The 23753-nt window shown below is 45.2% G+C and overlaps 1 protein-coding gene across 3 annotated transcripts in view; it reads left to right on the top strand.

Moving 5' to 3' along the window:
- PLCH2 (phospholipase C eta 2) overlaps window positions 1-23753 on the top strand; it is a 321195-nt gene that overhangs the window by 197781 nt on the left and 99661 nt on the right. For all 3 annotated transcript variants that reach the window (XM_065575187.1, XM_065575186.1, XM_008167192.4), the window contains exon 3: window positions 19783-19929. In XM_065575187.1, the coding sequence (XP_065431259.1) occupies window positions 19783-19929 (147 nt within the window). The remainder of the gene's footprint in view (window positions 1-19782; window positions 19930-23753) is intronic.

Here is a 23753-nt window from a genome sequence, read left to right as displayed (position 1 = left end):
AGGTTTCTCTGGGGCTGGTAGAGAATATTCTTATTAGCTGACCTACTTACTGGACAATTATAGGTTAATTCTTTCTAATCCTTTAGCAATGAAGTGGGTCAAGTGGGTAGCAGGTATGTTTGTGTGTGCAGGAGGCTGTCTATTTTATCTTGGTTTTGAAAGAGAATTAGATAATATAGATTTTAAAAAATCAATACTTGGGTTTGATGTCTTTAAGAAGGTCTGTCTTATGGGCTTCTTTGATATGGTAGCTCCGGCACAGGCCATCCAGGGATGTCAGAACTCTTCCGACCCATATTCTGTTCTTTCTTTGTCTCACTCTCTCTGTTAAATTGCCACTCGTTGGCATCCTTTCGTCTACGAGAGACAGCGGGAGTTGCAGCCTATGATGTAGATAGTTTGCAATGTCTCATGTGACTGAATAGTCCAATCCGAGATATGCATGATCTGTGGCAGTTATTACAAATATATGTACCTGATGTCAATGGAAACTCTGCCAGTCAAATATATAGTCTTTAAGAATGAGGCTGGCAGCTTCTGAACGCTCTGATTGTGTTGCACACGTCTGCACTCCACAAAGGGTTGCAAGGGAATATGACAGATGTTACAGTGCATTCAGATGACTTGCAACTATAAGATTTCCATTCACATCCCTGCCAAGAGTGAGAGATGTGGGTGCTCTCGTGGTGTTAGCCAGCCTTATTCCTTCACTTCTGGGATAAGGAGTGCTGGCTCTAATCCTCAGAGAGTGATGTGTCACAGTAATTGGAGTGTCAGTTTTCAAACCCACAGTCAGAGAAGGCAATAAAGACACACAGCATATGACTGTGAAAAGGGTTTTATTTATTTTGTACTAGCACCCCAAATATTTTGAAAATCCCTCCACTAGAGTTGGGCTGGAAATCATTTTCCTGTCCCATGAGAAATTTTGATTTATTTTTCCCTTTGCAAATCAAGCTAAAAAGTCAAAACCTCATTTCCTCCCCCCCAATTATCAGTTCATCAAAATTTTGAATCTGATCAATCAAAACATTTTATATCAATTCTGACCTTTCTGACCTCTTTATTGTATATAAAATCATTGTAACGTTTTTTACCTTGGTATAAATTAACTAACATTTCAAAACAGAGTCATTTTGAATTTAAAAAATAACCCAAACTTTTAATTTCAAAAACACTGAAACAGGAGGTTTTGACAATTTCAAAACTTGTTTTAAAAAACGTATTTTAATCAGAGATTTGTCAAAACTGACCCTATCCCATAAACCGTTTCAGATTTGGAAAATTGCCATTTTCCGATTAGGGAGAGAAATGCTTCATAGGAAAATTCCTGAGCAGTTCTACCCTCCACTCTTGTTTCTGGGTTGGCAATGGGAATTTACTTAGCTGTATCTCCCTATTAGAATAATTCCCAAATTCCCCTGCGCGTTGAACTGGCTCTGTGTTGCTTTTAAGATGATGTTGCCCATAGACTAGAACATGGGTGTCAAAGCACCTTTCAGATCCCAAAGTATGTTACAAAACCTTCCCATTGAAGTCAGTGGTGAATTAGATACTGGTTATGTGCTCATTAAGTAAAGGCAGCAGCTCCTGTCGTTACATGTATAGCACTTTAAGCATTAGTCCTGGACGCTAGAACTTTTGCTGGTGAGTGAGGGAATGTAAGATGTGACTTGGGGGTTGTTCCCTACTCACTTTTTATTGTTTGGAGGGTTGGAGGAGTGATGGACATCTAAATGTGATGGATTTCTTAATTGGACAGTCAAAAGGACTTGGGCAAGGCAGGATGATATGAAAGAGGAATAGATGGGGGATGTACTTTAATAGGCATATTAATGAAGGAGTTCTCTTCTGTAAGATGCCAGTGTGCATAATATATAAGTAACTGTAGAACTTGGTTTATCTCTTTTTTGGAGGGTTGGGGTGGAGGGTATGTTGCCTTTAACCCTCTAGCCTCTTTGCTCCACGCTGTCAGTACTTGCACAATATCCTGCCGAAGCCTTTTCCCCCCCCCCCCCACCAAGGCACTCACCAAGCCATTAGAAACGATAAGACTCTGCAGCACTGAATAAAATAAAGTGAACCTTGTCAGCTCATCCCACCCCAACAGAAAAGGGGTCAAAAGCAGGAGATGCCACTAATATCTGGCTGCTAGTACATAAACTCGGGGTTTTCTCAACCTCTAACCTCTCCAGTTCAGCTAGAGAGCCTCCTTGAATAAGGAGTGAGCCTCCCAGCCCAGCCTGCCAATAACCAAGCCCCCATTGCTGCAGAGTGGGCCATTGGATCACTGCCTGTTGAAAGCCTTGGATGACTGATTGCAGCTGTATCCTTGTATCCCATCAGTCCCCGTTCAGATAATTTAATATCTCACCAAGTTTTTTGCTGTTCCATGGAGGATAATTGCTCCGGGGCTGCGAGATGACCAGGTGATGCTTTGAGGGTGCAGTTTGGTCCCATGGTGCATTGCCTGTTTCCTGGAACCAATCCCTTGCTTATTTGCAAGTTTTATGAATCTTTCTCCTCTTTCAGCTTAAGAAACAGTGTTGTCTTCCCAACGAGATGTGTGCTGCACTGCTCTCTAAAGGGAGAAAAACAGACAATGGCTAGTTAACTCCACACATGCCTCTTCTACTGGCCCTTGTAACTGGAGGCATGTGATGGGCACGCTGACTTAATGAGCAGTTGCCAGCTAGTCCACCCATCCAGTATTACTCTGGCTCAAACCTCTTTTTACACTGTTGGGATTCACTCCAAGGCCTTATCCCCTTGGCTTATCCACAAGACCTCATCCAGTTCTGGGAGAACACTTCCTCCAGATCTCCAAGACCCAAAAAACTCTGTTCAGCTCCGGCTCATCACTCAGGTTACTTTATTAGATACGTAACTGCTCTCAGCCCAGGCTGGCTAGGTCCAGACACAGGCGGTTTAGGTACAGGGCGATACCACACTTCCAATTCATGTCACACACCACACAGTTTGTTAGTAGCAAGGAAAGATGTATATATTTACAGTTCTTCCATTTTAAGACCAATTGCTTTGCAAGTTGCGTAAGCAGTTTAGAGTGTTTCTGCCTACTTCGTTGTGTTTGTTTCGACTTTCCTTATTTACTAGAAACATATTCACAGTAGTTGCTGGAGATTGTTCAGCAGTTACTCATTCAGGCATGTCTTGTCTTAACTTGGGCCTGCTCATGTCAGCTAAGCCAGCCCTATGCACATATGGTTGTGGAACCTGCTCCTCTTGTCAGAGAAAGCTCCCTGATGACTGGAGCTCATTAGAAGGAAGGTTTAAATAATCTCAGAGAAGACAGCTGCTCACTAATGCCATGGCTCAGCACTGGCTCCCTCCTCTAAACCACTTCCTTACCTGAAGTTCTTGGTGATGTGACCAGTAGGGTAATTAAGATAAATCCTTCCTATAAGAGATGGGCCAAGTGGAGTGGTTAAAACCAGATCGTGATCATGCCCTGTGTATGTGGTGAAATAATGCGTGCATTTCATTGTCCTCTTCCGAATAGAATTGGAAGCGCTCAGCTGTGTGTCACATACCCTATTCTGCTAGAAACTAGCTTGTGATCCCGGAGCCAGTTGATTGGAGTGCTGTCACTGTGGACGGCTGAGGGGCCACACTGTGCAACCCAGTGACAACTGTGAGATCTTGGATGACTCAGGATTTGTCATAATCAGCCTTGGAAAATTCACTTAACTAGGTACAAAATCTGCATACCTGGCCTCTACCATTACAAGAAAACTACTTAATGAAAATTGCCTCCATTTGTATAAAAAAAAAAAGAAAAAAAAATTATTCACCCAACATGGGACTGATTAAGTAGAGTTTTGCAAGGCTCAGCTCAATACATACTTATCTATGTATTGTAAAATTGGAATTTCCCTGTGTTCTGCCAAAGCTAGGATGTGCAGAGGCTGCTAGCAGAAATACCATGCAGGAGACTGGTTACTCATAACATTTCCAACTTTGGCTGAAATCAGGAAGGACTGAAAATCTCCAAACTTACAGCTGCTCATCTGAAGGGACCCTCCGGAGGTTTTCCCTGTCACGAATTCCAGTGCTGAAGTTGTCTTAGGCTTCAGAACGCACAATGGAGTGTGTCGGGCTACAGCTGTAACACTGCTGCCAACGGGACTGCTTGCCATTTACATGTGTGCAAACTAAAGAGGTGTACTGTGTGATATATCTGAGCCACTTAGGTCAGTGCTGGCTCTGCGTGAGGTTGCCGGGCTCTGGCTTAGTTCATGTGGGGTTAAAAACTGGGTGAATGTGTATGAGACAGTAAACAACACAATCCCCACCTGCCATGGGGAAGATATGTGGCTTCAGGCATGAGCCTGGATTGATTAGAGTGCTTAGCACTGCTGCCCATCTGGTGTCACAGTTTGTAGTTGGATATTACTCTGATTGTGTCCATGTTGAAGTTCATTTAAAGACATATAACCATTCTAAATGTTCGAGTTAAGGAAAAAGCAGTTTATAAACTGTCATGGTATTGCTATGACCCAGCTGGTCCTGTGAAAATGCCTCCTCAGCCTGTGAATCCATGAACCGGGGGGTGCAGGAAACCCAGCCATGACTCCGCGTGTGTCTTCAGACATCTGTTGGTACTTTCCCCCTGGGAGTTGAGGGAGCTGTGTGAAAGTGACAGCGCCGGGGAGATTTTAATCTGAGATAACTATTCGGTATCCCGACTGGGAATAACATACGTCTGTTTACTTAAGTGCATGATCGTGGTTGCTTTGCCCAGAAAGGAACTAAACTACAAATGTAACCAATTAAAAGCCTTGGTTCCCTGATGGCATTTCTTTTCCCTTAATCCACTCCCTCCCATAGCACTGACAGTACCTGTTCCTCTGAGGGACCCAGTGGCCAACGCAGTGATGGATTTGTCCCAGGCACATGTGATGACTTCCCCTGAAGTCTCTTGTAGAGAGAAGTTAGAACTCTCACAGAAAAGAATAAATAAATAAATAAAAATCCTTAATGGTCATTATTGCTGCTGGTGGTTCCTTCTGGCTCTGTAGCTCCTGGAGGATCTCAGTTTGTGCTGCCTGGTGCCACCAGACAGGGTTTTCCCAACTCCTGGCCTGGATTGGCTAGTCATTATCTACATTACACTCCCTTACTCTCCTTTCTGTGAGACAAAAGGGTATTGGAATGGGGACATGCAGAACACGCCACAGGGGACACAACTCCAGGATAACCAGCCTGACAGAAGAGTGGCTGAAACGAGGAGATGCTGCTCTCCTTCGCTGTCTGAGGGGCGCTTGCTTGCATTATCAGGAATGGGAAGACGGTTTCTCCTGGGAAAAGGCAGAAGTGGAAACCCTGCATTTTGAAAGCTTGAGCGCCGCTCTAGTGTCATGACTTCAGGTGACCAGGTCAATCTGTCTTGTGCTCCTGGTATGACTGTTTCTGCTGTGAGAGGACAGTCAACATGGACATAATTTTGTGGATTTTTGAGGGGCAGGGAGAGGAAGGTGGTGGACCTGGATCTGTGCCTTAACTAATTAGAAACAGTTTAGAAAAGTATCTGCATTTACCGGTGGTGGATTTTTAAGAAAAATGTTTCCCCTCTATTGGATTTCAAAATCGCTTATGTATCTTGGCTAAGTTACCGTCTCTCATATTTATTCATTTGAAATGTTGCTGCTTTGAAACTCTTGCATTTAACTTCCTAGTTTTTTGATTACACATTTCACATGCTGCTATTTCATTTTAAACAGGCTCTCTTCCCCCTCCCCTCCAGTCTCTCTCTTAGACATAATTCCTGTCACAATTGGGGTACCCATCAACTGTTAATGGCTTCAGTTTCCAGTGCTCTTCTGTGGGTCATGGGGTCTATACTTGGAAGAGCTTTTACATTTTTCTGTGTTTATTGAGACAATTGTTTTTTCTTTCAGGTTTTTAATGAATTAACGTTATCATCTAAATTACTGGTTCTGATTCACTCTCCTTCCACAAACAGTCTGCAGAATGAGTGTGATGGTTTCTGCATTTGAAAAGATGGGTGCCTAAAGTCAACCTAAATGGACACTTCTTAATACTATGTTGTGGGCCAAATTCTCCTTCTCACTTAGGTTGGCTTTATTCTGTTGACTTCATTTGATTTAATTTTGATTTAAATCGGTATGAGAGAGATCAGAATCTGGCCCTATGCATATTCTGTATTGAAATTTGGATGGGGTGAGCTGGTAGGTCTGCAAAATGACTTTGGAAAGCTCCATGCCTTCCCTTCCAGAGGGAGGCCTTTGGTATGTCCTGATCTGTGATTGATTAAATGAGACCTGCATTCAAATTCTGTCACAGATTTTCTGTGACCTTGGGTAAATCATTTAGGGCCTGATCCAAGTCCCACCAGGACCGGCTCTAGGCACCAGCAAACCAAGCATGTGCTTTGCTTGAAGTCCCTGGTAGCTTTTTCCATTGACTTAATAGCAATTGGGTCAGGCCCTCAACCTCCTTTCTGCCTCTGCTCTCCATATATAACACGAGGGAAATGATACTTCTTGTCTCCCACCCTTTGACTGTTCTGTCTGTTTAGATTGTAATCTCTTTGGGGCAGGGATGTATCTAGCACAATGGGGATGTGAGCTCAGTTGGGGTCTCCTGATGTTACCATAATGCAAACAACTAGTAACTGAAAGACAGTGCTGACACATGGGGAGCAATGTGTAAAATCACGTGCATGTGGGGGAAGAGGGAGGAAGAAAAATGACTGAGAACTTTTAACTTTTAAAACTGGCTAGTGACAGACAGTGGATCCCAGTGATGATTGAACCTGATGCTGTTCTGAACAAAAAGAGCTCTCAACCATGCTTCTGAAGTGGTGGAAGCAGCCACACGGACTCAACAGACATTTTAGACTCCAGAGTGACATTCCTGGAATCTTACTACATAGATGACAACAATAAACTGAGAGAGAGAACCTCTAGGATGGCATGAGTGAGTGCCTCCTTGCTGTCCCTTGGAGACCCATAAAAAGCCGAGAGGCTATTTGGGCTGTATTTCTGACTAGGAAGTTCCAGAAACATGGTGAATTCTTCTTTGTTCTCTTGAAACTTTTTGGGGGAAGGGAGGGAGATGTGTCTAGAAATCTCATGAAGCTTCAGAACCAGCATTTTGGAGATACCCCAAGCATTGATGGGTGAATCATGTCACATACCCACTCACCCTTAGGAATCGCCATTCCTTGTCCTTTTCTTACTGTGCATAAGCCAGGATCATGTATCTTCTCAAAGGTGCTCATGTCTCCCTTAGATTAAGAGTCAAGGAAAAGGGTAGTTTCCTAAGTGACTTCTCTAGCAAGACTACCCAACATCACAGCGCTGCTTTCGAAGACTTTAGAGTTCTGCTACTAGCTATGCCACAGGGCAAAGTTGGTCACTTCCATTAAAAAAAAAAAATACTGTTCATGCCATGAAAAGCCTCTGGTGCCTGCTGGGAATAATGGGAAGTCTCTAAGAGTGCCATGGAAACACGGCTTTAATCTGGTGTGTTGCGTCACTCGAGGAAGATTTTTCTAAGGGATGGTCAAATGAGGCAAGAATAGAAACCCTTTTCAATAGGCTTATGTCCTATAGTACTTCAGCTCAATATGTTCCATGATGAGAAGTTGGGGGAGGGATTTTGTCACGTTTAACCGTTTTTGATTTCCGATCTCCTCCCTGCATGGTTGCCCAGTGCCCGCCATGGTGATCAGTGGATGGAGGGGTTTTTGTTTGCATTTTTTAAATATTATGTTTGTTTTTGCTGTCTGTGTGATCCTCTTTGTAAATGGCCTGAAAGACTGATTGATTGTCAACAACAATGATTACATTGATGGAAAGCTTCCTCTAAGTGTGTCTTACAAATCTGTGTATGAAGATGGCTTTTTCCACACCTCATCCCCACCGGGTTCAAACCACCAGCATTTTAGTTCTGAGCTCTGGACATACCAAACCAAATATCTGAAGGCTCTTCTCCAAGAGTCTGCTTGTAAGAAGGGAATTCTAACTCGGGACTGCTGTCAACTTAATATCTTGTGTAATGCTGCTATAGGAGCTTTGTTCCACCTCCCTCCCTCCCACCCTATCCCCAGATTGATATCACATGAATGGTTAATGCTGAATCTAGGGTGTCCCTGCTGCAAATGCTGCTGTTTAGAGAGGGCGCTGCTCCTCGTGCAAGGCGAGCCAGCTACCCGGATTTAGCAATCCAGGCCACTGCCAGCCCTTTCTTCTCCCCGGAGATTCAAACTTGCCATGGTAATGGTGCATGGGAATGAAGGCGCTCGATGGGACACCTTTCTTTTCTCGGGAGAGGAGGGGGAGCCGGTGAACATAATCGTAAACCTTAGCTCAGTACAACATGCACAATGTTATATAATACGGTGGCACGGGCATTTACACCAAGCCTATCTAAAGATGAGTGCAGACACTGCACATTCAGCTGGCAGTGCAGATGGCAAGGCACTGCTGCGGCGAGAAGAATGCATGACACGCCTGACCCACAGGGTGTGTTCCCTACACGCTACTCTTTTTGAGCAGCATAGTGTCCTGCTCTCAGAGCTTTTCTCTGCTGCCTCCACCTTGCTGGAGCCTTTCACTGCAGCGTGTAGCGACAGGCACTCTGTATGTTGCTGCAAGCATAGACAGGGTCTTGGTGGTACCAAAGACATAATATACCCATCAGTGTAGTAGCTGAGCAATTCACTCCTTAATGTAGTTACCCTCCCAACAGTGGTGTGTGGCAGGGAAGTGTTATTTTCCACATTGTACAGATGGGGGAACTGAGGCCCAGAGAGGCTAAGAAGGTTGCCTGGCAGCACCCCAGAAGTCTCTGGTGTGGAGGGAATTGAATCCAGCTCTCCAAAGTCCCAGACTAGTGCCCTGACCACTGGGCTGCTATTTCCCTCAAAAAGGATTCAAGTGTCTTTAGAACCAGGCTGTGTGGATCCCTGCCTCTTTGTCTCCGGTGCAGCAAGTTTTCATCCATAGATCTTGGAGCACACCACAAAGGAAGTCCCCATTCCGCAGATGAGGAGCCTGAGACCCAGAAGGTGGGAGGGGGGTGACTTGCCCAAGGTCGTGCACTTAAGTCCGTGGCAGAGCCAGCTGTAGAACCAGGTTTCCTGACTCTAGTCTGGTGCGGTATCCGCTGTCTCTGTCCTGAGAAATGACATGAGACAGCAGGAAGGGTATTGCTAGAGTGCTTTACTCCTGGCGTGGCTGAGCAGCAGGCAGCCGCAAGGTGTTTGTGGCAAGCTCACGAGCACATACCTCTGCTCTTCACCCTCCCTCCAGTCCCAATCAGCAATCTTCCACTGTGCTGTGCCGGATTCTACTAAGAACAAATCTCTAAGCTGGGAGACCAGCAGCCCATCCCAGCTTGTGACCCTGCCCTGGGATGTGAACTCTGGACTTGAGGCAAAAAGACTATCCAACTCCCCCCTTTCTGAGAGTCACTTCTTTCTAGGTTTAGCTATTCTGCAGCTCCACTGAGCTGTGAAATGGGGAGTGGAGATATTTTAATTAGTGCTGGTTAATATGCAAAGATCTTGCTAGGCACTCAGAGAGGTAAGTGGATCTGTTCTTAAACAGAACTGACAGGCAGACCCCCCGCTGCCACCGAAGCTGTAAGATGCATATTATACTCCCCATCTGGCCCAGGGATGGCAGGAGCGAACTGGCTGCATATCCATGATCTACTGTAGGCACAAAAGATTTGACACCATTCCAAAAGGTGAATGCAGCTACTCTGAAGGTTTAGGGTGATATTTCTCCTGGAAGGCTCCGACTGGATGAGAAATGGCAGCTTTATGGTTTGTTACCAGTTTTGAGCACTGTCTGTTTCCCGGCACTTGGAATGCTCTTTCCACTCCCCGCTAGCAGTGCTTGTGCTGTGCTAGCTGGCTGGTGTCCTGAGCAAGCATCTTTTATGGGGCTGTCCATTCATTAGGGCTTGGCACTCTTGAATGGGCTGTGCAGTTGGAGAGAGGCTGCCAAGTTAGACTGGGGAAAAATAATCTGAGGTTTTGTTGTGGTGGTGGTTTTTATTTTCCCTCCCCCTTCTCTCCTTTTTCTATGGCTGCAGCATGTGCCCCCGAAATGCCATGACTGGATAGGGCAGAAGGCAGAGCTTTAGGATTAGTGCGTATGGAGGATTTAGGATTACAGGCGGACGTGTATTGCTGTATTTGGATTGTGTGTAGTTTCTCCTGGCCGGAAAGAAATCGTCTTCCTCTTCTAAACATGCTGGTTAGAATATTCAAAAAGCCCATCTGAGGCTTGAAAGGGAGGAAGGCTTTGAAGAGCTACATGAGAAGGACATGTGAGCATACAGAGATGGAAAGAGAATGAAGAACTCGGGCACCTGGATGGACTCGTGGCGGGGAAGATGTTCTGAACTGTGTCCTTTGTGTTTATTCCAACAGACGTTATTGTTCACGGGTGTAGGAGATAGAGGCTGATCCTCGCAGGGGCGAGACTTCAAGTGCTTTACAAATCCAGCATGTCTGAGGATAACTTCACCTGTGTGTAAAATCGCAGTTGAAAGGGGGAAAGTGTCATGCAGACTCCTGACAGCCGAGGGCTGGTGTAATGGCACACGGGGTTCCCAACAGCTAACGACTTTTGGAAAGGAAATAACAATACGCTTGAGAGGTCTTTCTGTGCACCGTGAATGCATTCTTCCAAAGGCTGCCTTACCTCGTGGGACTGCTGGAGCCCCTCGGGTCTTTTCTATAAAATCGTAAACTTGAAAAAACACCTTAACTGAGCCATTAAAAAACCCCAAACCCCATCATCTAGAATGACAACTGAGTGTATTTTAATATTCAAAGTTTTGCAGCAGGTGGGAAGAGTCTAAATTAAACCATGAAATTGCTGTGTAACAAAACAGCCTGAAGAAACATCGGACTCTTTATTTCACTGATTAGCGTGAAGATTTTTTTTCAAAAAAAAATTTTTTATGGTGGTGTACTGAAAATTGCAACCACAGAACATTGGCCTCCACTCGGGGAGAGAGCTGCCTGGAGCCCTGGCATACAATTCAGAAGCTCCCTTTTGTCTCCAACATGGACACCTCCAAATCTCCCTTGCTTCAAAATAAGTTTTCAGTTGCCCGTTTGGCTGAGGAGTTTTTCTGGATTGGGGGCAGCATCGTGGCTACGCCGAAATGGAAAATGGGCCAGATTGGTAAGACAGGGAATGTCAGAGTCCCTGATGCTTAATTGCACAAGACAATAGCGTCTTAAAGGCTTTCACATTTACATCTTATTTAATGACAGCTTTGTCTAGCCGTAGCCAGGGTGGGGAGGAGGATGTTGACACACATTTGCAGAGCATGCAGTCCCAATGTTCTTTTATCTTTGCATTGCTTTAGGAGTTCCCAGCATGTCTCTCTATTTTTGTGCAAGATTCAAGAACTTCTGAATGATATTTTGACTCTTGATTTCACTTTCATTTTTTATGACCATCAGAATAAAAGGTGTACACCTTAACACACGTGGACTTTGAAAATCCCTATTTTATTTTTGCCATAGATTTCCCTCCCTGCCCCCCGCATCCCCTCCAAAAAAGTAAAGTAAGTTGGTTGACTGGGCAGATCTGGTGTTAGCAGCAAGAGTTTGTGCAGTGTGAACCATTCCTCCTGGCTCATCGCTTTTCACACTTAGCACATTTCAGCAAACTGAATCCTTCACCCTTGTAAATTTGAAGGAGCCATGTTTAGAAGGAGCCGTGTTGCCTTTTCCCAGATTCAGGTCCCTTCATGTGTGTTTAGTTGTAAGTGCTGATAAGCCGTGGCACAATCCTTTGACCTCCGGGTTGAAATTCTGCACTAGCTGGATGAGGTGAGAGCACTTTGTTCTTTAGGGAATAAAAAGGGGACACCTGCTAGAAATGGTATCCTAAATATCTGCATGTTACAGTATAGTAATGTGATAGAACAAACAAAGTCTCCTGTTACAGTGGTGCATTGTCACTTGAGAACAATGGGCTTGCCCAGATGTAACCGAGACTCTGCAGAAAGGGGGTTTGCCTGCCGAGCATTCTGTCACTTACACTGTTCAAAGATCTACTCCTTACAAGGAAGCCTGGGTTGGGGCTTGCTTGGAAACTGATCAGAGCTAGCTGCTTCTACTCTGGCCAGAAGCACCATCATGAGTTGAGCACAATGCTTCGGCAGTGCCCCTGCCTCGAGGTGGTTGGATGGATGTTACAGCCCAAAGGAGCAACTGCAGAATCAACAAATGGCCCATAAATTAAGCTTTTTAATTTTTGCAGCGTTTCCAGTGTCTCCTCTCGCATTAACCTCTTTGTTAATGACTGTGCGCTTTAATAATGGATGCAGTCCAATAGAGTACCATTTGTACAAACACTGCCCAGCCCTCCACTTGCAGGTTTAAACAGCCACAAACTCAGTTCCTCTCTCTCTGATGTTTTAAAGGCTGTCAGCCAAGGGGAGGAGAAATGGGGTTCAGCTGAGATTTGAAATGAGACATGAGTCAATGCAGGCAGGACCTTCAGAGGAGAAGGCTCTTGCACCAAGGGTGATGAGACAGTGTGCAGGGACAAAGGAGACCTGTTTATCCAGCACTGAGGGAACAGAGAGGCAGGAGTACAAAGAGAAACCAGGCAGAGGGAAGCTGAGGAAGTCTGAGAGGGGCAATTATTAAGCTGGGTCCTGGAATCAAGTGTGCAAACTGCTATCAAGGCAGGCCTCTGTGCCTGGTGCAGCTGTGACATAAGTGAGTATCCTTGGCTCGGCCCACTGCCTGTACCAGCCACTGCAACACAATAGCCTGCTCTCTGTCTGAAAGGGAGTCAACCCAGTGAACAGCAGCCCATGCATCGTGTAAAAAGAGATTTCCCCTCTCCCCTAATGCTGCAAAGAAAAGCATTTGCAGAACATCTGTCCTCCACTTCCATTTGTGTACAGAGCCTCAAACGCTCTAGGTGGCTGGGGCTATCTAAAATAACTCCTCAGGCAGCGTACTGAGCAACAGGCAGAGCTCTGAATGCTCCCCATCAGCATAGGGGCGTCTGCTGCTGGTGGCAACAGCCTCTCTCTGCAGCCAGTGGCCGATCGTCACCTTTCTGTAGTAACACAACTCGGGGTGAGTTTCTGCAGGGTAAGAGTGAGTGGAATGCAAGGCACCTTACACTAAGCGCTCTCAGGTGAGTTGCCAGGGAAAGGACTAGCTCCCAGGAAGCCATTGTGCCGCTAGTGGGTTGGCTTTTTAATATGTCCTCCAGTTCTGCCGCCCTTTATTGGAACGGACTTCTCAGAGCTGAAGTAGGCCACTGGGGTCTAAATTGCCTGTGGGCCTCATTCCTCCTCCCCCGGTGTAAATTGGGACTAACGTTGCTGAGGGCAATGAGACTGCAGCCGTGTAAGGCTGGCGTGTGCATTCGACCATGCAGGGGCTGCTTCAGGCTGGCAAATGTCACGTGCTTTTGGAGATCCCTGAAAGGGAAATGAGACTCTCATTAAGCGTGCGCTCTCTCTGTCTCCACCACCCCCTGCAGCGTGCAGATGAGCCGTTGTCATGCAGGATGCCGAAAACATGCACTTTGTAGGTTTCCAAGTCAGACTCTGTTAACAAAACTGGGCTGAAAAGTTCAGCAGAGTTGTGAGCGGCTGGGCTTCTGATCTTCCTAGGGAGACTGGCTGTGCTAGCAAAGCTTCATGATGCAACCGGGCCAACCTCTGTCCCCGAATGTTCTGAGAAATCTGAGCCCAGGTATGAAGATACCCAACTGCTCCCTTGCATCCGCTACAGGCAGTCTCCTCCCGGCCGCCCCCGCCCCACCTTGTAGGAAGGATAATTCCAGTGAAACAACTCCAGGCAAAGAGAGATCAGAGCATGCGTCGAGTCACAAGCCTGGAACTAGGGCCTATTCTCGCATGTGGGGAGATCCTCTGGGACATAAAATCTGGTAACTTCTTATTGTTCCCATCAAATCAGTTATTGTTCCTCTACGGCTGCCACTTCCTGCCCCTTGGGAAGCTAAATCTTGCATAGCAAGAGCCTTTTTTACTTCTAGTTCGCATACAGGAGTAGGCACTGAGTGACCTGGGTTTCTATTCCTTGCTCTGCTGCTGCCTTTCTTTTTGACCTGTGGCAGAGTGAGAAACCCAGGCAGAGAAAGAGATTACACAATCTGTAAAGTGGGGCTGCATCCCTGTATCACAAGAGTATTGTGAAGCTGAATTAGCGACCACAGGAAGGTGCTGCGGGGGGTTTAATGAAAGGGCAGAAATGAACAGTTAAGGAAGGTGGCTGAGCTCTGAGCAGATAGGAATATTTATTCACCTTCTCATGACTGTTCTCATATATTCTTAAGATTTTTCTACCTGTAACTTTCCTTGGTATAAATACCACCTGGAGCTCCTTTCCCCACAGCTGCCACATCTCCTCTAGGCTAGGGGTAGGAGCGCTAGACCTTAGGAGGTCCCTAAGAAAGAAGTGTGTATGTATGTATGTTTGGACTCCCCACCCTACCCCAGAAATTCCTCTGCTCTCTCTAGCACGCCCCTTCACCATCACCCCCAAACCTCCCCAGGGCTGCCTTTTTCCACCGTTAGTAGGAATTTGGATCTCTTTCCCCTAAAGCATGAATGAGACGCTTTCTTATTCTCTCTTCCTCCTGTCTCTAAAATTCAGACTGCAAAGCAAGCAGGACTGTGAGAGCCTCTAGGTGTCTGACTGATCTCTTCCCAGGCAAGCTGAAGAGGTGCTTCAGTCTGAACTCTGGGCTTGGTGTGCAAACAGTAATTGCATTTGTGCAGTGAACCGTCCAACGAGTAGTGCAATATTTCAAACCAGAGAGAATTGTCAGCCAAAGGGATATTGAGGTATCGTACGCTGGGGGTGGATTTGGTCAACAGTCCCTCAGAAGGAATGGGTGACCTTTTCAGGAAGAGCTATTGCTGGATACATTTAAAAATAATCAAAGCTGGGGTGATATTCAACTCAATAAACATATATCCAGAGTTTCCGTAATCACATCAGGGCAACACAACCCCTGCACTACATGCATTTATCTGAACTTTTATTTTGTGCAATGCCTTTCAGTGCCGCTTGTTTCTTCTGTATGGCACTTCTTTATGCGTAGAGATGTCTCCCATGTTTATTCTCTTCACTCTGTAAAATGAAGGTTTATGTTTATTACATTCTGAGGGCAAATGGGGAAACTGAATCCTCCCGGAAGCATTGTGGTGTAATGCTGTAGGGAGTCCCTATAAGGTCTGGGCTGCGCAGTACAGTGCATGGTAATACGGAGTGACCACATGGACTGTAACTATTTTGCTAACCTCTGATTAAGGTCAAGGGACCAGCTTTTAAATATAATTTATACAAGGGCTTATGTTGCCTGTCCTTTCCAAACAAAAATCCACCCAAATATACTTCTCTAAAGTAAATAGAACAGCCCAAAGTGTTGAGGCTTAAAGTCTAATTTCTCTAGAAATATTGATAATTTGACAACAAAAACTAATCTGTAATGGGAAATCTTGGCCCAAGAAGGTGATTTGAAGTTGTCTGGGTTTTTTGAGCTTGGAGGTTTTAGCATCCCAGAGGTGCCTCTCCTCATATAGTATTTGTCTGTAGCCTGCCTTGTTAATTTTCTCTATGGGACTGTTGCTTTTACCGGTTGAAAGACAGGCCTGAATCATCAAATTCACACCTGCCAGCTTGGAGTGTTTGGTCCATCTTTCCTTTCTAGAGCATTCAGGTGGGCACTGGATTTTTAATCCTTCCTTGCAGTAATAGTGCTCCAAGCACTGTATGAAGGAGGGTGAGCATTGTGATTCTCCCCATTTTCTGATGGGGTGGGGGCAGTGGAAACAAGGCACCGAAGAGTTAAGTGGCTTGCTAAGGTTAGGTAGGAAATTGGGAGCAGGAATAGAACTTGGGTCTTCTGCCTCCCATTCATGCGAGCACTTGGACCATGCTGTCCAGGTGTGGTGGAATGTCTTCCAGCCCCTAGTGGGTGGTTAATCATGCAAAGTTGCTTGATACATTGCAATAATTACCCTTGCTTGGCACTTCTGTAGGTCCATCCTAACTTCTATTCATCACATTACAGAAGAGCAGCTTTTGCTACAACACTCACACCTATCCTTTCCACTTGAGCTGTCATTCTCAGTGCTCCGTCCCCCTCCTCATAAAACACCTTGGTATAAAGTATACCCTGTCCGGTGACAGATCAATTATTGATTCTGACAATTTCTGGGGCAAAGTGCTGAACTACCTCTTCATGCCCCACAGTAAAGCCTTTGATGGTCTTTAGAGTCCTCTACAGTCTCCATCTGCATAGTCAGTGTGTGCCATGGGAAAGGGCTGTCTCCTGTTTGCCCCAAATGAGGGCGTTTTTGAGTTCTTTGAAAGAAGGAAAAAAGCCATTCTCCTTCTGAAGCCTCTAGCAACACATTTGAGGTTCACTGACTCTTGCGTTAATCCATAGACGCGAGGAGAAGAAAAGCTGATAATCCAGTTTGGCTTTCCAGAGCATTAATGGTCTAACCTAAAAGAGCCTTGCTCTTTCCCCATCCCCCACCGCCCCCACCCCTTGAATCTTGGCTTCCTTGAGTCAAAGTCAAAACATGGCCATTGAGCGAAACTCTTATTACTGGAGCTCCTGCACCAATCCAGCCAGCTGCGGGAATAGATATTCAAATACACAAGAGCAGTTAGGCTCCCGCTCAGATTGACTTTCAATAGCAGTTAAGCACCTAATGCCCAGCTGTCTTTTGTGCCTCTGAAAATCTGTCCCATGAATGACAACTAAAAGTGTTGCACAAGAAATTTCTCTGACTCTGGATGGCCTGGATGTTACAGGGATACAGGTGTCTTTACTTCTGCTTTGGGTGCAACCTTTGAAGATTTTTTTTCTTAACTTGGAAAGAATCATATCTTTGTTCCACTGCTTATCAAAAAGCCAAAAAAGAATTTCCAAAATAATATTGCTGATAAATTCACATTAAGTTTGTTCCAGATTCTTTTTTATTTATTTATTTAATTTATTCTTATTTATTTATTTATTCTCTCCTTTCCAACTGCACCAAAATATTCCTCATTTCTTTCTTCTTTACAAACTTTGCTATAAAGTGCAGTGCATGCTGGAGTACCTGGTGTGCTATCAGACAAGTTAAGGACTGCGAATCAGTCTTGCCTCTAAACTTCCATGCATTTTATGCCAGAAACTTATAGCAGCTTAATGTTTTCTTCTGATCTTGCTCTAAATTATGGGAGTGAGTTTAGCTGAGACGTGCCGACATTTGGGAATAGTTTTAGTATTGCAAACCTAGGGGTGGTTCTGTTCTACTCCACTTATCACCGTGGTTCTCTGATGTGGTTTCTCTTCTACCCAAATCTGCAGACATCAGGGAGGGATGGATAAATGTTTGTCTCCTAAGCTTTAATTACGTATGTTAAATAGTATTGGACCACTAGACTTTAGGCTCCAAACTTGCAAATACCTAAGCAACATGAGACATTTTACTGGGACTGCTCACATGCTAAAAGTTGACTAATTTGTGTAAGTGTTTGCAGGATCTGGGTTCTAGACTTGAAGTGCTTTTTGGGCAAGGACTGTCTTCACTCTGGGCCTCGTGCAGTACTGGGCATTCAGTCAACATTTTAATATTTTCACCCTAGCTTTAAAGTGTTCCACGAACTCCTATTTTTCAAATCCACATTAAAACACATGTGGGGTTTTGATTTTTCTTACTGCTTTTTCTTTGTTTTCTATCCTGTATAGGTTCTTATAGGTGCTTGTCACTGTAGTATCTGAGTGCCTTCCAATCAGGGCATCAAGCAACATGGCTAACATCTGTCCTGTGTTTTGTCCTCTCCTCCTCTCCCCAGGCGGAAAAGAGCGTGCAGTTGAGGTTTTTTGGGTTGTTTTTGTTTTTTATGGTTTGGATGTTTTTAAAATCTATATTACACACCTGGCTCTGTTTGTTAGAGAAGGCAGGTCAAGGAAAAGTGCGTGGCACAGAGTAGAAGGACCGGTTTGGATCCTTAGTCCCCGGGACAGTTCAGGCTACAGTGGCTGGCTCTGTCTCCTGCACAAATGAGCTTTATTTACCCCAATGGTAGAAAGTTCCAGTGCGCTTGAGGAGCGGAGCTGTCGACCACAATCTTCATCCTGGAGCTTTAGTTGATCTTTTAGATACCCTGAGCCAAGGCCATTGAGCACCTTGAACTTGATTAAATATTCTCGGAGAAGCCAGCTTGTGCTGCTTTTTGCTATCTGACTGTCACAGCTGTAAGCAGACTAAGTTTAATGATCCTCCCTTGAATAGTTCAGCAGCAGATGGGAGTGCTTTATTGTCTGCTGGAGTTCAGAGCTTGAAGCTGTAACCAGAGCATTCAAAGAAAGGCAACTGCATCTTTATCTTCAATTTTTTTTTTTAAAGTACTAACCCAGAAGCTGGCACATTAGAAACTCACCCCCTCGCAGACTTAGCCACTGCTTCGTATTGCTGGTTTTTATTAATAAATCTGCCTCATTTTTATCTACTAACTTACCTTAACATTGGGCTCAGGTGGCCCGTTAACATGAAATGAGCCTGAGAATATTGGCCTCTAACTCACAGCAGTGCAGAGAGTGATGCATGTTGGGATTTTTAAAAAAATCTTATGGAAGTATATGATGCCTAATGAGACTGAGCGTGGTGGCAGTATTAATACTGTGGTGAGCTGCAAACAATTACCAAGCTCTAGTAATAATCACTTGAGCAGCAAACTGACTCACGGCTTCCGCTGTTCAGTTCCTAATGATGGGATGCAGGAGGTAGCAATAGAGCAAAGTTGGTTTGTTGCTTCTTCGAAGAACAGCCCATTTAGGGAGGTGGCGGGAACTGTTTTGGAATGCTTTGTTCAGCTGTGCGTCTCTCTGGCTATCGTACAAGGCACTTAGCATTACACAGAAGATAACTGCCGACTATTTTATAAGAATGTAGCCTCTGAGGCTGCCTTCATCTTAGCAGATGGCCCTTTTTAAAAATAAATAAATAAATTGAATCCAGTGTGTGTTTCTAATAACCTTTGTGCTGTTAATTTTTAATGCCTCCTCTCTATAGTGAAAAACAGTTTAGTTCTAAAGCAATTTGTACACTAAGGACTTTTGTGAATTATTTATTGGGTTCCAGAATATTTGCTATATTCTGAGTGGCCAAGTTGGGTAATTAAATTTTTTCCCCTTTAGTTAATTGGGCTCTGGGTAGGCAGGATGCTAATTCAGCCACTTCCCAGGAAGCAAATTTATTTCTAACTGGGGATGCTGCTGCCCAAAACTTCTGACTTTGCAGTGAGAAATGGGGAGTGGGGGGTTATCTTTTTGCCAGAGAGGCAATTGGAAGTTTAAAGGTCAGCTCTCAGCTGGTTGTTGTAAATCTGTGTAGCTCCACTGGTGGTAACAGTTATGTCAATTTTATATCTGCTGATCATTTGACCTAAAGGTTGAAATTCCCCCCTATGCAGAGAGTCAGCAGGAGGCCTAAACATCATAAAAGTCCAACTTAAGTGGTGCCTAGACCTTGTGCTGACCTGCGCTGGGGCAGATTCCACCTTAGACATGTAGGTGGAGCTTTTCAAAGGCACGGCTGGGAGCTGTCGGCCAGAAGGGATCCCTGTGAACATCTGGTCTGACTTCCTGTGCTACCGAGGCCAAAGAACCTCCCCCTTTGACTTCCTGGGGCAGTCGAGTGCCTAACTGCACGTTGTGCCTTTCAGTCTTGTGTCTAACTCAGGCTGTCTTTTATTTCTCTCTCCAGTGGAAAGATGTATGAGCTCCATGCAAGCTGGTACCCAGATGATCAAACTCCGGGGCAGTTCCAAAGGGCTAGTCCGGTTCTATTACCTCGATGAGCACAAGTCGTGTATTCGCTGGAGACCGTCGCGGAAGAATGAGAAAGCCAAAAGTAAGTGCCGGCCACCGGGCCTTTCTGCTGAGAATGAGAGGTTTGCATTGGTACTGAACAGCCGACATGAGGGGTTCAGTAACATGGAAGATGACCAAGGCAAATGCTGTGGCTAGATTGGTAGGACTATGCCTGACTTGTATGAATGTTAATAACACTTCTGCTAGTTGAGGGCTAAAATAACCCGACAGACTTGGAGATGAGCTCCAAGCAAGTCCTGTGTGAATAACCCCAGATTTAGGAGTGTCTGCAGTTGGAGGTTTGGGTTTTCACTAAAAACGTCTGTGGGAGAGGGAAGGGCTGTTCCCCTCCACATCCATGCCCCATGCAGCACAGCTAGCTAGCTGTATTTATGGTTGAGGCAACATTCCTCTGAAGCACCTGCTAGACGTCATTGCTGGAGGCAGGATCCGAGGTCCCATGGACCAGTTGTCTGATGGGTTGAGGCAGCTCTTGTAGGGTTTATCATGCACCAGAAAGGTAGGGATTATTGGTTGCAAATAAAGATCCCCAATCCTGCAACAAAACCCCATTAGAGTCCATCAGGATCCATTCAGACACAGGGATCTGCCCTCGCGGATCCCGCTGTGTGTTCTCGCTCGAAGGGCTGATACGTCTCTGCATTCAGCTACAGGTTGTGTTGTATTACAGTCCTGCTGAAAGCCCCCTCACTGAAATCGGGGCTCCGTTGTGTGAGATGCTGGAGAAAAAGATAGTGAGAGGCTCCGTGCCACAGGGGGCTTGCAATTGAAATTGACAAGACAAAGGTTGGGAAGGGAAGCACAGGGGACTTGCCCAAGGTCTCCCAGCTGGTCAGTGCAGAGTCAGTAACCGAGCCCAATTCTCCTGAGTCCTGGGCCAGTGCCCTACCCACTGGACTACGCTGCATCTCATTTTTGGCCCCACCCCATCTCCCAGTGGCCTAAGGATAAGTTCCTGTCGGGACTTTTGTTTTTTAACGGGGCCGCTTTGTAATATTTTCCCCAAATATGTGTGTGTGGGGTTTTTTTTTTCCGTGTCTCTTTTCACCAGATGGTGACTGATCCACTCCAATGAAAGCATAAATAATTGAAAAGCAATGATTGCTTCACAGACACGAGTTGTAACCTGCAAGAAAACAGGGACGTCAATTATTTGTTTAACAAGAGCTGCCTAACGAGATGTGTGAAACTGTACTGGCAAGGAAATGCTGCAGAGAGGTGTCTGACAACCACCATGTTGAGGGGAGGAGCAGGGAGGTGGAGAGCTTGGGGACCAAATTAACCTTATTGTTTCCCCTTTCATAACTACAGATACGAATGTAAATGTTAGCACAATCTACATCTCTGCGTGTGACCTGTTTGTTGTCATGTAAAGATGCACAGGGAGGAAACCTAGTCTGAGAAAGGTGCTGGCATAGTGGTAGGGACATAGCGGATTAGGACGTAGAAGATATACGTTCAATTCCTGGCTCTGTAATAAACTTGCTTTCTGACCTCTGACAAGTCATTTGATCTCTCTGTGTTTCAGGTTTCCTATCTGTGAAATGGGAAAAAATAATACTTCCTTTGTCTGTTTTAGCATAGATTTTTCAAAAGTGCCCACCATCCCTGGGTGAGAACAATGGGAGGTTGATGAGCATTTGAAAATGCGGCCCCTTTCCAGTTTTGACTAGCGTACCGAGCCACCTAGATAACGTCCAACGTGTTAAATTTTTGCCCCATTTTGCAAAATGACTGCATGTAAATAGACTGCTCTGGAATATTAAAGGCTGTGATTGGCCTTTATGTTGTCTTTGACGTGAGTTGTGCTGTCAGCAAGCACAGAGAGCTCATAAACCGGATGTTAAGTCTTTTTGCATTTCCTGTTTTGACATTTTGTTTTGTCTCATGCTATTTGAGCTCTGTGTGTGTCTGTGACTGTTCCATACCCCCTTGCTAAATAACAGTAAGCCCAGAGGGCAGTGATATAACAAAACACAAATTCAGTGTTTTCTGCTTAGTTTAATTCCAAATGAAGAAATTCTGCCTGGGACTGGAGTCTGTGTTGGATTTTAAATGTTCTCCTTATGTCAGCTTGAGCTAAACTGCTTTCCCCCTAGAAACCGTTAATGGTGCAGTTTGGATTTTTGCCCTGCTACAACACTTTTCCTTTTTTAAATCTTTTAAACTTCTGGCACGTGTAGATCTGTGTAATGTATACTCTCTAGCTGCACAGTACACATACCATAGCAAACAGATGTCTGCTTCTAGGGAGAGCCACGCTTCTTGTAATCTCAGGAGGACACTGTAATCTGCAAAATTACATTCTGTACTGGGGTTTATTTTATTGTTAAAATTTCTCTTCTTGACACGCCGGATCTAGGATCTTTAGAAGGGAAACAAATTGTTCAAATAATTATCGGATGTGCTGGCTCTGAGTGCATGTGGATGCTAGACACTGTTTCATTAAATGTAAAGGCATTCTATAGCATTTTACGATTTGTATATTCAAGGGGAAGAGGATGCGGGTTGACAAACGTTACCAATATCTTGGTAATTTACTCCCAAACCTAGATGTAGGAAGGAATCTGGTAGCTAGAGATGTTAACGATCAGTTGGCTCAAGTCCTGCAAAGGCAAGTATTCATTCCTGAATAAATGACACTAGGATATAGGAAAGGCAGTGTGGTTCAGTGGATAGTCTGAGAGTCAGGGTACCTGGGTTCTGATCCTGGCTCTACCACTGAGCTATTGTGTGACCTGGGCAAATTACTTCACCTCTCTGTTCCTCTGTTTTGTCTCCCTTTGCCTATCTTGCTTATTTAGATCATAAGCTCCTCAGTGCAGAGACCATCTCTCTGTGTATGTACAGTGCCTAGCAAAATGGATCTCAGTTGAGGGCTCTAAGCACTATCATTATTATAGATGTTCTACTGATACTGTGTTTAATCTTAGCCAAGAAGATTTACAGGATGCTTCACAACAGACTAGGATGTGCCTCTTCTATTGCTGCCTGTGTCCCTTGTTGGCTGAGCTTGCAAAGGCCTTAAACCCAACTCAGCGGCATTTCTCTATTTATAATATTCGAGAGACAGGGCGGGTGAGGTAATATCTTTTATTGGACCAACTTCTGTTGGTGAACGAGACAGGCTTTCAAGCCCCACGGAGCTCTTCTTCAGGTCTGGGAAAGGTCCTCCCAGCGTCACGGCAAAATGCCAGGGGGAACAGATTGTTCAGTGTTTGCATTTTCCTGTGACACTGAGAGGACCTTTCCCAGACCTGAAGAAGAGCTCTGGGCTTGTCTACACTCACAGCGCTGCAGCTGAACCGGTGGAGCTGCGCCGCTGTAGCACTTAGTGAAGACACTACGACGCGGATGGGATCGCTTCTCCCTTCGGCGTAGGCCCTGCCTCTTGGGGAGGTGAAGCCCTCCTGCCGACTTAGTGATCCATTCCAAACCTCACGGCATATTCTAGGTATCAGTGGCTAGAACCCGACTGATCTGGAGAAAGGGGGACAGTAGGACACCTCAGCCAGCTCTTGCCACAGCCACAGCCTCAAGCATCTCTGCAATTGTTTTTGTAGATCAAACAACTGGTTGATGGGTTCCCATTAATGACCCCCAACATAACAAGACCCCATCTCCTCTCTCCTCATCCTTCCCTAGAGGTCAACATGCTGACACCCTAAATGACTTAGGTCAGAATGCGGTGTAACTGCCCCTATATTTCCCTTCAGTGGCCCAGTAAAGGCACCCACTCATAGGCTTCCAGCTCCCCTGGCCATCACTTCTCTCTTGGGTGGAGACCCACATCTCTCCCTTCTGACTGGGGTATCTCCAGGCTGAGCTGTTCCCGGCCTGCAC

Source organism: Chrysemys picta, chromosome 21, assembly GCF_011386835.1.
Source record: "Chrysemys picta bellii isolate R12L10 chromosome 21, ASM1138683v2, whole genome shotgun sequence".
In the NCBI taxonomy this organism is placed as follows: domain Eukaryota; kingdom Metazoa; phylum Chordata; order Testudines; family Emydidae; genus Chrysemys; species Chrysemys picta.
Note: the sequence above shows the minus strand (reverse complement) of the source record. Positions and strands in the feature narration are given on the sequence as shown.